We start from the raw sequence: 16,256 nt of genomic DNA on the forward strand, positions 1-16,256 counted from the left end.
TTAGCCTTCAAAGAATAGCCTAAAATACATTGCCAGTAGTCCTAATAGCCTACGCTTGTGGATGATTACTGATGCATTTCAAATGCGGATTTACCCCAGTGTTTTACCCAAAAGGCTCAGACGTTTCTGTTTCCATCTACATGGGCCGGCACCCGTGGCTCAGCGTGCCACGACTCCGGCGGACCTCCTCTAACTTGGAACCAATGCAAGGCCCTGGGTACTTTTCAGCCACCATTTACATCACAATGGCCAACTGTGAACTTTAACACCTCACAAATCAACAGTCTTGAATGATGCAGGGGTGTTGATTCTGATCGCCACATGTCTTTCGTGTCACACTCCTGATGGAAACACGATTACACTATAGCTTACTTAATATAAAACACTGGCGGCCCACTGGTGTGGGGTTAAGTCTCATTGGAAAAGCACCAAACATAGCTCTGTTCGGTCAGAAAAAAAGCCCTTCCCAGGATATGAGTGAGTCGATAACATCTGACACCGTTGACCGGCCCTGTGACCCAAACCATAATTTTTGTGGCCACTGTGGAGCCCTCCTCACCGCATCTTCAAACAGAGAATTTGCGCGGGGGTTGGGCCTTTGTTGGAGGTATGAGGTAAACTCATGAATTCCAGAGGGTGGGCTCTTTGGTGTTGCTTTGCTGCTGGGTGGGTGGGGGTGGTTGTTGTTGATTCATTCCTTCCCAACGTGTTTTTCCCCTTTGACAGTTTTGCGACCGGATGTTGACAAAGAGCTGATACATTGATAGTTCGCGTGCGATACATCAGACTCATGTTTCCAGCCATACTCTCGTAGGCATAACCTACTGCGCATAGCCGCGGGAACTCGTTTGGGGTAGGGGTGCTGCGATTTTCTTTTGTTTTGCTGAAGAGGTCTATATTGGTCAGCTAATACAGGACTAGTAAAGGCCCAGCGCACCCCTCCCAGTACCCCTCTTTTTAAAACTAAATGTATTGGAGTGTTTACCAGTATTTGTAACTTGAGTCTGATAATTATCTGTACTAAACAGTTATTATGATAATACTTGTGGAATATACAAAAAACTTGCTTGATATATGTTTTCTAGTTTCTTGAAATACTTTGCAAATTGAACTTATTTCTATGTGGAAACTGAAATGGTCTTTTCATTCCTTTCCATTTCAGTTGACATTCTTATCCAGAGCAATTTACAGTAATGAGTACATGCATTTTCATACTTTTTCATACTGGTCCCAGTGGGAATTGAAACCACATGGGAATCACCACATCACATCATCACAACCCACTTGATGTCTCAATGTACTCAATTACTGTATTGTGTGCATTGTTTTTCTTCAGGGTGGTAGAACGTCTACAGGTACAAACCTAGATGAGCCTCGAATACAGTAATGCACATTTACATGTAAGGATGGTAAATTAATACTGCACAAAAAGTGGTTGTTATCCATGTAATTTGATAAAGGAAAACATTTCATTTGGTGTGGATGTTTTGTCTTTGCCCATAACTTCCACTGTTCCCGGTAGGCCATCATTGTAAATAGGAATGTGTTGTTAACTGACTTGCCTAGTTAAAATGAAGGTTAAATGAAAATGACGATCAAAGAGAAAGGGACAGGGCAACAACTCTTACAATTCCAACTATTGATTTCTGAAAGATACTGTTCTTAATTAAACTACCTTTTTTGGTAAAGCAGAGATGTTTTGCCTGCCCTACAGATGTACAGAAGTCTACATCGGTCCACTAATACTAGTAAAGGCCCAGTGCACTACTTTTGTGATTTAAAAAAATCTTAAATTATATATATATTTTTCCCGATTTTCAGCACCCTCAACACCCCTAGTTCCTGCAGCTATGTTTGTGCGGATGTTGTCCATTGTTTGATTTGTCCTGAAGGACCACACATGCTACCCACCCTTCAGTTTTATCAATGGAAATCTTGGCAGCGTATCAGGCCTTTATAACCATACGTGTACCACTTAAAGTTAACCAAATAAATCTACTAGATTTGTAATAATAGCCTAAACCTAATAGTTTGTGCAAGAGAAGGAGGAATATGGGGCTGGTCATGTGAACATGAACTCAATGTAGGCGTAAATACGTTTTCATCAAATGCATATGGAAAATTCTATTTACTCAAAGGTTAATGAATACAATCTTTAGGTTATTATTTGGCGATATGTTTAACGAATGAATTGACAATTTTAGTAAATGCAGCAATGAATTATGTTCAACAAACAATTGTAATCTATAAATTCAAATAAACCCCTCAATTCCCAATCTCATAATGATTAGGGCTATTTTACCACATGTGACCCACCGAATCGAGCTCAGAAACGTAGGAAAAATAAAGTAATATAGTCCTATAAAAGAAGCAGAATAACAGATTTAATATTTACTGCACCAGATGTTTGTTTGCGTAAATCTTTTCTTTCAGTCTTTATATTTCCAATGTAGTGCATTTAGCTGCTGTTAATCAAATATGACATTTTAGAAATGGTTGATTTTGCTATTAAAATTGTCGTTGACGAGTTGAAAACAAGGCTGACCATTGCCATTCACACGACTCTCAACCGAAGTTGTAAAATGTTTTTGTAAGATAATGGGTATGTGACCGTGTCCATCCTTTTATAAAAGTGTGTTATTGTGAGGACACAACTGACCACTGGGACCTTATAATCGGTTCCGAGTCCGTTTCCCTCGCTGCACTCTCCTCCTCTCCCCGCACTCCCTTCCCTGGATCCGTACTGAAATTAGCAGCAAGAAAGCATGTCATTGACAAAGTCACGTGTCCAGAGGCACAGCCAGCAAAGCGAGCGGATGAGAAAAGGAACGAGCGAGTGCAAGCGCTCGAAGTGGATTGAGTGTGGACGGGATTGAAGGAGAGACATGACAAAACATCAAGAGGGAAAGAACGCACTACCATGCGAGCTAAATTTGTGACCGCTGGAATAGAGGATGTCGGATTAATGGTGACTATTATAACCCGTTTTCGCAGAGGAAGCTTTTCGATTGGGACTTTGGAAGAGAGAGGGGAAACATGGCCGAAGGTTATTCTGCAATTATTTTCAATTTTTTTTGCGCTTACTTTTTATTCTGATGGTATTGAGGGAATCCGCGAAGGACTATTGTTATAGATCCTATATGTTATGTACCGCCCACGATTATTTCCATGTGAAAATATGCCTTGGGATCTTGTTGGAGCAGTTTGTCAACGGTAAAGAGCGTATTCTGCCCAACTGGGGCTTGCATGGTGAACCATGTGTGTAGCCTACACCTGCCCTTTGAGTTTCATACAATGCTGGTTAAGCATGTTAGATGCACGCAAATATGCTCCAGAATAAAACATTTTTTTTAAACGTTGAGCATGCATTTGCAAAGGCAAAGCGACCAATTGCAAATCGCTGACCGTTGTGTAGTTAGAAATCCCCACAAGTAGCCTATTTTACCCAGCTTTGCGTTTATGTTCGAAACATTCTACCATGCGGGGAGAATTCGAGCAAAGACGAACCTCACACATCGTCCAGTGATGGCGATTTTCAACAAACCGGGCTCCATAAAAGTTGTTTATGGGCAACTACTAGGCCTACTATACGCGCGCACGACTATAGGGAAAATAGCCTACTTGGGCGCCTTCTACACCTGTTTATCAATACATACTGTATTTAGCTAACTCCTTTCATTTGACTTTTAGGAGGGGCGGTTAAAGGTGGCGCAGAATACACCGCCAAATCGGCGGAGCAGGAAGAGCGGATTCTGCCCCAGCCTCTGTCGGGAGCAGGCCACTGCAAGTGGTTCAATGTTCGAATGGGTTTCGGATTTATATCAATGACCAGCAGCGAGGGGAGCCCCCTAGACCTCCCTCTGGACGTATTTGTCCACCAAGTAAGTTCCCCCGAACGAGAGAAATCTTCCACGTTGATGTTGTGCTGCTATGAGCTTGGGTTGTGGGCATTGGGCATCTCCCTCTTTGGCGCAATCCTCCATCCCGTAGACTACGTTATAGCCTTCTCCACCGTGTTAATGATAAGTAATGTTTCAATAGGCTAGGTCAAGCAGCACAGGCTATCCTTTCCAAAAGAGTAATTACTGGATTTTAATTCTACAAATTCGTTTTATTAACCTGTGTCCATGCGTGGCAATAACGACACGTGTTAATGCGAAATAGTGACACATTCTTTGGCCAGTGTTGGTTGCAACATTTGTATCCCTTAATGATTGGTAGTTCAAGTGTGTTACTTTGAATCATCATGACGTTTCCCTGGCATGTATATGGCAAAACATGCTGTGGGTTTCCTTAAAGTGACACGTTCCCTCGTTCACTTCCCCTTGAACTTCGTGGAGGGAGAACACCACTAGTATGACAGTTTGTCGTTTTTCCATTGCCTCGTGGACAGGGAGATTATGGTTGATGGCCCACCATATCGGAAAACGTGCTCAAATACTTTGAGTAAGTAGCCTACAAGAAAATATAAATAGAATGGAACAGAAAGAAACATCACACTCAGTCTAGAAACAACGTGTTTGTTTTTGTTGACAGTAAGTGCAAAACGCTGTCATTTGAGTACTCGTACAATTGCTTCGTCGAAAGTTATAACATAGATCATTTGGGTGTGTAGAGTTCATATTCTAATAACCTAGCCATATTTTCAGCTGATTCTGTTACCGTTAAATAGCTTTTTTTTTTTACGGTCCAATAAAGTCGCTTTTAAAGACTCGAGGAGAACCCAGAAGGGAGTAGTCATTTTCACCATCTTATTTTCCCACACGGTTTGGCGGTGGAGGTGCTGCTATTGTGGTCTCACGGGAAGTTATTTTATTGAACCAGGAGAGAACATTCTGGTTCAAAGATGTAGGCGCCTAGCACGGCCCCAACCCGAAGTCTTGAAAACATCTGTCAAACACGAGTGAGTAACAAGAGAGTTTACAGTGATGAATTGCGCAGCTTTAAGCTGCTATGCTGCAGCTGTAGCTGCCACCATTGAGGTCTCGTGGTGAATTTGGGTGAACACGTTTCCTTGTTGTTGTTGTTGTTGGCTACTCCCATCATCACTACCCTTTTCACATGGCAGCAAAATATGCTATGAAAAAGGAACTCCCAAGTCTTAAGATGTATTTCACTATTTGCATACTGGTTAAGTTATTGGTTCAATGATCAATTATTTCTATTGTCTCCCTAATAATATTCAAATGATTAGAGCTCCATGCTGGCATATAGTATTTTCTTTTCGTGTACTGTGTGTTCGTGTGTCCTGTTGATATTTCAGCAGAGAACATGTATGTTAAGAAACAACCGAAAGACATAACTTGCAGCAGTAGAAGACAGTTCATGCAGTGTACTATATTTTCCTTTGCAGAGGAAATCCAAATGAGTAGAATAGGTCGAGAATTTCGAATCAATCGTATTCATTAGTGGATACGTCAGATGTACCTACTTTAGCCTTGCGAGCTTCCTCCTTGCCAAAGATGTGTGCTTAGAGAGCCCTGCTGAAGTCAAATAAACATTGTCTGGCGTGCAGTTTCTTAGCCTGGGCCTGAGCACAGAAGTAAATAGAACATCATTGGGCTATTAATAGGCCTATGCATTATAGGCTCTTGTATCTCTATGGTACAGATTTAGATGTAGACATTTCTTTAAAATTTTCACGATCTAAATGTAGAGGAATACACACGTTCATGAGATAATAATAACGATTGTTATAATGTTGATTAAACCCCTACAGAATTCTATTGAGCCATTTCTTATAAACGTTCATGATTTTCGAAGAATGGGCTACTTATATTCACAAGATAGCAATACCAATCGTTGTGTTTATACGGATGCTACATCCTGCAGAATTCTATTGTCTTTTGTTAGAAATGTGCATGGTCTCATAGTAATAGCAATCGTTATAACGCTGATAATGAGAATAATAATACATGCTTTTCTTATAAATGTGTCTGATTTTCAATTTAGAGGAATACACGTGCTCATTCATAATGTGGGAATAACTACTGTAATGATGTTGGTGATGATGACAGTGTAGTCTTTCAAATGTAAATCATCAACGACCAATGAAATAGCCAATTCAGTAGGGATGTGCATCTTCCCTTTCAAGATGATTCAACACAACACACATCTAGATACATGGGCTCTGATACTATACACAGGAACGATCCGCTTTAGCTTGAAATGATTCGGTTCGATGCGATACTATTCGATGCTCTAACATTTGTTGCATAAACGCATACGTTTTCCATTCGAAAATCATATCTGATGATGATGGAGCTCATGAGCTGGATCAGTCTGAGCTGACTTCTGTCAGTAGATGTGTGTGTGTGTTTGTGTGTAAATTATGTGTATGTACAATGTAGGTGCCTGAGCTGAGCCATAAAGAGAGGCATCTCCCACTATCAGATTAGGGGGTGCAATGTAGCCTGTTTTTTGTCTCCCCAATTTGGTTCTGAAATAACCATCACCCACAAATGAACTTGTCACTTTTGCAGATTAAGTGTTTGACTAGTCAATATATCAATATTTATATTTGTACAAATGTAGCTATGACATAGCCAATGAATATATAGCACAACTTTGGATTTCACCCTATCATTTGATTTTGACCATTTGGAAATGTTTACGTAGAGATCTTCTTTACTCCTCTTGCTTCGGCCACGCAGTGCGCCTCACAAAAGGGATTGCTCATTATGAAATGATCAACTTTACCCTGTATATCTAAAAATGACCATATACACGGATTTGTTTATAGCAAAACTACCAAAACTGTTGGTGATGGTGAACCTGAACAATCAAAGTAAACTATATTATAAGCCCTGTTTAGCAGGTATAGTCAGATAAGTTGGGTCTCCGGTAGCTTACTTTTATTCCAGTAAAACACAATGTACAACACAGGTTATCACTCAAGGAATAAAGCACAATTTCATGCAAGCCATTCATGCAAGCTGAAGGCGCCTCGCAGATGTGCACGGTCCAGAACAGGCCCCCTACCTCACTGTGATCAGTGCACAAAACAACTATATTACTGAAAAGTTTATTGATGGGACAATTTTTCGTTTGAATGCATAAAAACCTATCTAAATTTGGAATGTAACCTTGTGGTTGGGTTGATTGGGGGGCCCGGTATGCTTGCTTTTCAGTTGCAGACATGCCTGATGAGTTATATGACGTAGCCTCAAAGGTTGGAGAGCTGACACACACACACATACTTACTTTCCTGTTATGGGGTATTTCTGTTGCTCGCTGCTTGGGAAGATTGTACCATTTGTAAATATTTTCTCCAAAGATAAAGACACATTTTGTCCCAGAGAAAAATGAGCATTTTGAGTGCAAGATTCAGATTGGGCTCCAGTTTGTGACAATGTGTGATAATTTTCTATGCATGCAGGAATTCTTGAGATAATGAGAGGGGGAGGGGGGAGGGGAGGAGAAAGAGAGAGAGAGAAAATAAATGAGAGCTAGAGACTAAAGAGGGAGGTTAGGAAAGAAGAGAGAGGACAGGGAAAGAGAGAATGGAGGAAGAGAGGCGATTGGGAGGACAGGAGTAAGAAAGGTAGTGAGAGGGAAAGAGGAGGGGTTTGGAGAAGCAAATGAGGGAGCGGGCAAGGGAAGGAAGAGTGGGGAGAGGGACGGAGGGGTGGGGAAAAAGAAAACAGGAGAGTGGTAGGAAATACATTTGTGATGGGGAAGTAGATTAGAAGAGGGATAAATTAGTGATGGGGAATTAGATTAGAAGAGGGAGGTAGGGAGGGAGAGCGATAGAGTAGTAGAGAGGAGGTAGAGAGTTAGAGGTAGAGAATAAGAAAGAGGCAAGGAGAGAGAGAAAGAGGAAGAGAGGATATAAAGAGGTAGAAAAGGAAGGAAAGTGAGAGGAGGTGTAGAGAGGTAGAGAAGAAGAAAGATAGGTACAGAAGGGAAAAGAGAGTAGGTTTGAAAAGAATGAGCGATAAAGCGCTTGAGATAAGGAAAGATACAAAAAAGAGAGGGAGAGGTATAAACGAAGGAGACCGAGTATGTAGAGGGACAGAGAAAAAAAAGAGGGAGAAAGAAAGAAATAATGAGCTGGTCCCATCTTGACCCCAGAGAAATCTTCCCGAGGGGGCCAGACATCAGGGGGGTTCCCGTCCGATCACTTCCAGTGTGTGTGTGTGTGCGTGCTTCTCCAAATGACCACTACTACTACCTTGTGTCAGCGTCGCACCCGCACTATGACACATTTGTATTCCGTTTGTTTGTTTATTTCACCAGTGATGATTTATGATGAATTACATTAATGCATTTCCTCTTTTGGAGATTAAATGTAGGACTATTCTGTGTGTGTGTGTGTGTGTGTGTGTGTGTGTGTGTGTGTGTGTGTGTGTGTGTGTGTGTGTGTGTGTGTGTGTGTGTGTGTGTGTGTGTGTGTGTGTGTGTGTGTGTGTGTGTGTGATTTTGGCATGGGGGTGGATGTGGGGGTTTCCCCATCCTCAGGCATTTTAGTTTGTTTGTTGGAAGAACGACTTTAAAAGATGATGTTGCTGTTCTCCCTCTGCTTGTGGTCTGAAAACATTAAACATTGTGTACTGCTGCACTGGCCCTATCCCTCCATCAGAAACCTCCAAGTGTGTGTGTGTGTGTGTGTGTGTGTGTTTGTTTGTTTCCACTCCGTAATAATATCTGAGCACTTGGAGATTTTTGGTTTTGTGTGTATGCATGCATGTGTGTGTTGTGTGTTAAAGTGGGCCCCTAGTGAGATTTATTTTTAAATGTATTTTTATTGAAACTTTATTTAACTAGGCAAGTTAAGAACAAAGTCTTATTTACAATGACGGCCTACTTTAAAGCCCCCCTAGCCAAACCCTCCCCTATCCCGGACGATGCTGGGCCAATTGTGCGCTGCCCTATGGGACTCCCGATCGAGGCCGGTTGTGATACAGCCCGGGTACAAACCCAGGTCTATAGTGATGCCTCACAGGCCAGAGGTTGATGTCAATGGCCTCCCGAGTGGCGCAGCGGTCCAAGGCGATGCAGTGCCTTAGACCGCGATGCAGTGCCTTAGACCGCTGCGCCACTCGAGAGGCCATTGAGATGAACCTCTGGCCTGTGCCTCCATTTGGCATGCAAGCCCTACCCCTGCCCAGTCCCTGCCACAGACCCACCTCCCCGTCTTTACTTCAATGCTTAAAAACCGCAGAAGAAGAAAGTGGAGCGGTCATGTGACTTCCCGTCCATATATGGGGAATGTGATTGGTCACTTGAAAGGTAGATTGTGTGAATTAAAGTAGAAGTGGTGCTGGAAATGTTTCTTTCTATTGACATGACAAACAGACATGTTGTAGAATAGACTGATTCCACTTTTGGTGGGTGATCTGTTTTCTTGGTATTGTCTAGAGCAACAACGGGTTTGGTTTTGGCATTGCTTCTGAAGAAGCTTGGTTGATTTGAATGCATTTTTTATGTAACTGTTTTGTGTGTTTCTGTGAAGTTGTATGAAGTTAAGTGTTTTATTTCAGGGGGGAAAAATTGTTTTACTTGTTCAGTTTATTTGCTTCTAGATAAGGTCTGTTTTATTTCAGCTTTTATTTAGACAGTATGAAAGACCCTTTGTTCTCAATGACCTAAGACCCTGGATCAAAAACTCTTGGTTGATTTGTCATTGTCAAGTTGCATTTCCCTCAATGTTTAAATTATTCTAGTTTTTTTTACTGTTGGTTGTTTTTGTTGATACATTTTTTAATGGAAAGAAAGTGGCACAACAAACTTTTAGTTACCTTAGTTAGCAAATAGCAACACAGTAGCCTGTGGATCTTGTTTGTGACATTTCCCCATGTTTCTAATGCCTGTCGTTTGTTTACAGGATAAAATTATGATATAAGTTATTAGTAGTATGTATTTCTAATGAGTTTTGATCCTATATTTACTTGTTGTTGAACCTGAGTACGAAATGCTGTTTTAATGCAACCAAATTAGCATTTAGCTAACATTTCACTAGCATTCACCTAGCATTTAGCTAGTATCTACCTAGTATTTACCTAGCATTTAGCTAATATTTACCTCGCATTTAACTAGTATTTACCTAGCATTTAGCTAGCATTTAGCAAGCATTGACCACAAGTCTTTGATTATGATCTCAACTCATCTGGAGGAAATAAGGCAGACTTGTTTCTTTTTGTAGAAATAGGAAAAATATGGAAACAAATGATAAGATAATTAATGGTTAATATAAAACATAATCCACAACTTGTATAATTGTGTGTAGAAAGATCAAACCAGTAAATGTTCAATAGTTGGTCTGAAACTTCATTTGACAATAGGGAACTTGTTTCTAAAACCTAATTTTGATGGTAAGGAAATAGTAAACCATTTCAGTGTGGCCCTCCGGACTTCGTTGAATGTATAAAACCACATTTAATTGGTGTAATTGTATTCCTTTACTATTACAGATATATCTTTAGATTGACATTTAGCATGATTCTGAATTGAAATGCCACTTGAATTAAATTTGATTTGTAGACACGTTTAGATCAGGGTCATGTTCATTAGGCACCGCATCGAAGAAAACTGACTGAAACACAGAACGACTACCTGGACTTGTCCAATATGAAACACTCATTTTAATTTTCTATTGCAAAACATTTTCTGTTGCATGCTATAATACACACAACCTAGCAGTGGGCTTTATCACGCTCGTGTTTGCTTTTGTTAGAAGTGAGAAACAAAAAAACCATGTTTTTTTTCAGTGGTGTTAAGGCTTCTATTTCTCCTGCTCCATCCATTAGCTTTACAGTTTTTGAACAGTGGGCGATTTACATGACAATTCTGAAGCCAAAACAAATGCAACTCTATTTTCAATGCTGACCATTGCTTTTTGCTGTTATTTTATGTCTCCCATTTTCAATGAAGTGAATTCAGATTTTCGCTCCACTACTACTACTACTGTGTTCTTTCTCCTCAGCCACCTAACCTAGGTTAATTTCCTTCCTTTCGATAAACCCTTAGCAGAATGATCTAGTGCCCACCAACCCCCTCTGATCAAACATTTGTCCGGTCCATAATCAGGGCTGTTGTTAGTTTGGGCAGAGGGGAAACGGGAACACTCTTTATTGTTTGATGGGGGGTTGGGTAGAGGTCAGGGGTTAGGGGCTGTAATGAAAACGTGCGGAGGAGGGCGAGGGGTGTCAGTGCAGTGAGCTTTTGGCTTTGTTGGTGGTTCGCGCTGGTGTTTTTCCCCCCCCCTCTTCTTCTTTGGTTTATATGCATCCTGTTGGGTCATATCCATCTGTGACGATCGGGGCCAGCTTTGTCCACTTAGCATTTCCTGTGTGTAAAAAGCTACTTAATGTCATCACCCATCCCCTTCTGCTCCTAGCCCTCCTCCACCACCCCTACACACACACACACCACACACCACACACCACACACACACACACACACACACACACACACACACACACACTGCTTCCACTATGCTGCTGCGCACCGACCAGTAGCTCCATCCAATGATGAACACTCACACAGCCATGCGTCACCATGGTGAGACAAGAGGAGCAGGAGGTCTTCATATCCTCTTCTCTCGTTCCACTTCCTGGATCGATTGCTGTGACTGGTGATGACGATGGTTTGGAGGATGATGAAGAGGAAAGGCTATTTTGATCCAGGCCACTGGGTTCATTGATTGCTGCCTCCATCTCAGTTCACGCACGCACGCACGCACGCACGCACGCACGCACGCACGCACACACACACACACACACACACACATTCTGAACGTAGGCTTATAAGCATAATAAGCACAAACACCTACAAATAATCAGGATTTGGTCTGAGTGTGTTTATCAGTATGTGTATGATCTGTTGCAGAGTGATGTTAGTGTTCTATTCTATCTATTTTTTCATCATTCTTTTACCAGGTATGTTGGCAGAGAACACAATCTCTTTTACAGAACAAAGTTAGTGGAGGGAAGAAGAGGACGATTTCATTTGAATGTGGAGCTGGCTATATTACACGGGTTGTTCTCAGGACAGACAGGCAATTGGGAGGAGTGTGGGGGATTGGTTGGCTGGTGTGCTCTCTGCCTCCCTGCCTGTCAGTGGGTCCTCTCTCTGTGGGGGGAGGGGGGTTTCTGCCCCTGACCCAGGGATTTCTGGAGCTGACCTGCGGGGCTCCTAATCAAATGGGGGTTTTGTTCCAGATCGCTCCTCGTCCTTCCTGGGCCTGGTCAGGAGTTGCTCCTCCATTGGAGCTGAATAGAATGCGCTGGCGGCATTTCCATGGGCTCACACCCTCCCTGTCCCCCCCATCTCTCTCTTTATCTCCTCCCCTTCTCCCTCTCGTGCACACCACCACCCTGTCCCAGGCAACTCCTCCATTTTGTTCTCTCTCTCTCTCGCTCTCTCGTTCTCTCTCACTCAACTATTACCGCCCCAACTTATCCACAGATGATGCGATCTCAATTGCATTCCACACTGCCCTCACCCACCTAAATGAGAGGTATACCGATGTCAGAATGCTGTTCATTGATTATAGCCTAGCATTCAACACCATAGTCCCCTCCAAGTTCTTCACCAAGCTTGAGACCCTGGGACTAAACACCTCCCTCTGCAGCTGGATCCTGGACTTCCTGACGGGCCGACCCCAGGTCTTGAGGGTTGGCTACGTAACTTCCGCCATGCAGACCCTTAACAAGGGGTCCCCTCAGGGATGTGTGCTTAGTCCCCTACTGTACTCCCTGATCACCAGCGACAATGAGACAGCCTATAGGGTGGAGGCCAGTGACCTGGCAGTGTGGTGTCAGGACAACAACCTCTCCCTCAACGTCAATAAGACTAAGGAGCTGATCGTGGACTATAGGAAATGGAGGAGGTGAGCACGCCCCCATCCACATCGACAGGGCTGTAGTAGAGCGGGTCAACAGCTTCAACTTCCTCGGTGTCCAAATCACTAAGGACTTAAAATGGTCTACCCACAACGCACACAGTTGTGAAGAAGGTGCGACAGCACCTCTTCCCCCTAAGAAGGTTGAAAAGATTTGTCATGGGCCCTCAAATCCTCAAAACGTTCTACAGCTGCATCATTGAGAGCATCTTGACTGGCTGCATCACTTGGTATGGCAACTGCACCGCCCTCACTCGCATGGAACTACAGAGGGTGGTGCGGACAGCCCAGTACATCACCTGGGCCGAGCTCCCTGCCATCCAGGACCTCTATGTTGTTAAAGACTCCAGCCACCCAAGCCATAGACGGTTCTTTCTGTTTATCATATATATTGATGCCTAGTCCTATACACTCAGTATCTACCCCTACCACTCCAGTATCCCTGCACTGCTACTCTGTTTATCATATATCTTGATGCCTAGTCCTATACACTCAGTATCTACCCCTACCACTCCAGTATCCCTGCACTGCTACTCTGTTTATCATATATATTGATGCCTAGTCCTATACACTCAGTATCTACCCCTACCACTCCAGTATCCCTACACTGCTACTCTGTTTATCATATATCTTGATGCCTAGTCCTATACACTCAGTATCTACCCCTACCACTCCAGTATCCCTACACTGCTACTCTGTTTATCATATATCTTGATGCCTAGTCCTATACACTCAGTATCTACCCCTACCACTCCAGTATCCCTACTCTGCTACTCTGTTTATCATATATATTGATGCCTAGTCCTATACACTCAGTATCTACCCCTACCACTCCAGTATCCCTGCACTGCTACTCTGTTCATCATATATCTTGATGCCTAGTCCTATACACTCAGTATCTACCCCTACCACTCCAGTATGCCTGCACTGCTACTCTGTTTATCATATATATTGATGCCTAGTCCTATACAGTCAGTATCTACCCCTACCACTCCAGTATCCCTACTCTGCTACTCTGTTTATCATATATCTTGATGCCTAGTCCTATACACTCAGTATCTACCCCTACCACTCCAGTATGCCTGCACTGCTACTCTGTTTATCATATATATTGATGCCTAGTCCTATACACTCAGTATCTACCCCTACCACTCCAGTATCCCTACACTGCTACTCTGTTTATCATATATATTGATGCCTAGTCCTATACACTCAGTATCTACCCCTACCACTCCAGTATCCCTACACTGCTACTCTGTTTATCATATATATTGATGCCTAGTCCTATACACACAGTATCTACAGTTGAAGTCGGAAGTTTACATACACTTAGGTTGGAGTCATTCAAACTCATTTTTCAAACACTCCACAAATTTCTTGTTAACAAACTATAGTTTTGGCAAATTGGTTAGGACATCTACTTTTACAGACATATTATTTCACTTATAATTCACTGTATCACAATTCCAGTGGGTCAGAAGTTTACATACACTAAGTTGACTGTGCCTTTAAACAGCTTAGAAAATTCCAGAAAATGATGTCATGGCTTTAGAAGCTTCTGATAGGCTAATTGACATCATTTGAGTCAATTGGAGGTGTACCTGTGGATGTATTTCAACTCACTGCCTCTTTGCTTGACATCATGGGAAAATCAAAAGAAAAAAGCCACGAGCTCAGAAGAAAATGTGTAGATCTCCACAAGTCTGGTTCATCTTTAAGAGCAATTTCCAAACGCCTGAAGGTACCACATTCATCTGTACAAACAATAGTACGCAAGTATAAACTCCATGGGACCACGTAGCCATCATACCTCTCAGGAAGGAGACTTGTTCTGTCTCCTAGAGATGAACGTACTTTGGTGCGAAAAGTGCAAATCAATCCCAGAACAACAGCAAAGGACCTTGTGAAGATGCTGGAAACTCCCTCTGATCAAACCCCCTCTGATCTGTTTCCAGATGCTGGAAACAGGTACAAAAGTATCAATATCCACAGTAAAACGAGTCCTATATCGACATAACCTGAAAGGGCGCTCAGCAAGGAAGAAGCCACTGCTCCAAAACCGCCATAAAAAGCAAGACTACAGTTTGCAACTGCAGATGGGGACAAAGATCGTACTTTTTGGATACATTTCCTCTGGTCTGATGAAACAAAATAGAACTGTTTGGCCATAATGACCATCGTTATGTTAGGAGGAAAAAGGGGGAGGCTTGCAAGCCAAAGAACACCATCCCAACCGTGAAGCACGGGGGTGGCAGCATCATGTTGTGCTTTGCTGCAGGAGGGACTGGTGCACTTCACAAAGTAAATGGCATCATGAGGAATGAAAATTATGTGGATATATTGAAGCAATATCTCAAGACATCAGTCAGGAAGTTAAAGCTTGGTCGCAAATGGGTCTTCCAAATGGACAATGACCCCAAGCATACTTCCAAAGTTGTGTAAAAATGGCTTAAGGACAACAAAGTCAAGGTATTAGAGTGGCCATCACAAAGCCCTGACCTCAATCCTATAGAAAATGTGTGGGCAGAACTGAAAAAGCGTGTGTGAGCAAGGAGGCCTACAAACCTAACTCACTTACACCAGCAGTCAGGAGGAATGGCCCAAAATTCAACCAACTTATTGTGGGAAGCTTGTGGAAGGCTACACAAAACGTTTGACTCAAGTTAAACAATTTAAAGGCAATGCTACCAAATACTAATTGAGTGTATGTAAACTTCTGACCCACTGGGAATGTGATGAAAGAAATAAAAGCTGAAATAAATCATTCTCTCTACTATTATTCTGACATTTCACATTCTTAAAATAAAGTGGTGATCTTAACTGACCTAAAACAGGGAATTTTTACTAGGATTAAATATCAGAAATTGTGGAAAACTGAGTTTACATGTATTTGGCTAAGGTGTATGTAAACTTCCGATTCAACTGTAGCTTGTTGTGATGTGTGTTTTGTCCTATTTTTATTTTTTATCCCAGCCCATGTCCCCGCAGGAGGCCTTTGCCTTTTGGTAGGCCGTCATTGTAAATAGGAATTTGTGCTTAACTGACTTGCCTAGTTAAATAAAATAAAAAATAAATTGTTGGGAAAGAACTTGCAAGAAAGGCATTTATTTCCCTGTACCTGACAATACAACTTTAAACTCTCTGTTCTGTCCTCTCTCTCTCTCTCTCTCTCTCTCTCGCTCTCTCGCTCTCTCGCTCTCTTGCTTTCTCGCTTTCTCGCTCTCTCTCGCTTTCTCGCTCTCTCTCGCTTTCTCTCTCTCTCTCAATTTTTCTCTCTCTCTCTCTCGCTTTCTCTCTCTCTCTCGCTTTCTCTCTCTCTCTCTTCACTACTCTCTCGCTCTCTCTCATTCAATTCAAAGGGCTTTATTGGCATGGGAAAGCCCTTTTGAATTGAATTTACAAAGCTGTTTGT

General features: G+C 42.3%; 1 protein-coding gene across 3 annotated transcripts in view; it reads left to right on the top strand.

Moving 5' to 3' along the window:
- Positions 1-2,787: 2,787 nt before the first annotated feature.
- LOC139583153 (protein lin-28 homolog B-like) overlaps positions 2,788-16,256 on the top strand; it is a 42,907-nt gene continuing 29,438 nt past the window's right edge. Inside the window, exons 1-2 of one of the 3 annotated variants that reach the window (XM_071413949.1) lie at positions 2,788-3,046; positions 3,691-3,881. In XM_071413949.1, the coding sequence (XP_071270050.1) occupies positions 3,037-3,046; positions 3,691-3,881 (201 nt within the window). In that variant the 5' untranslated portion in view covers positions 2,788-3,036. The other 2 variants (XM_071413950.1, XM_071413948.1) reach the window with 2 other exon arrangements.

This window comes from Salvelinus alpinus, chromosome 8, assembly GCF_045679555.1.
Source record: "Salvelinus alpinus chromosome 8, SLU_Salpinus.1, whole genome shotgun sequence".
Lineage (NCBI taxonomy): Eukaryota > Metazoa > Chordata > Actinopteri > Salmoniformes > Salmonidae > Salvelinus > Salvelinus alpinus.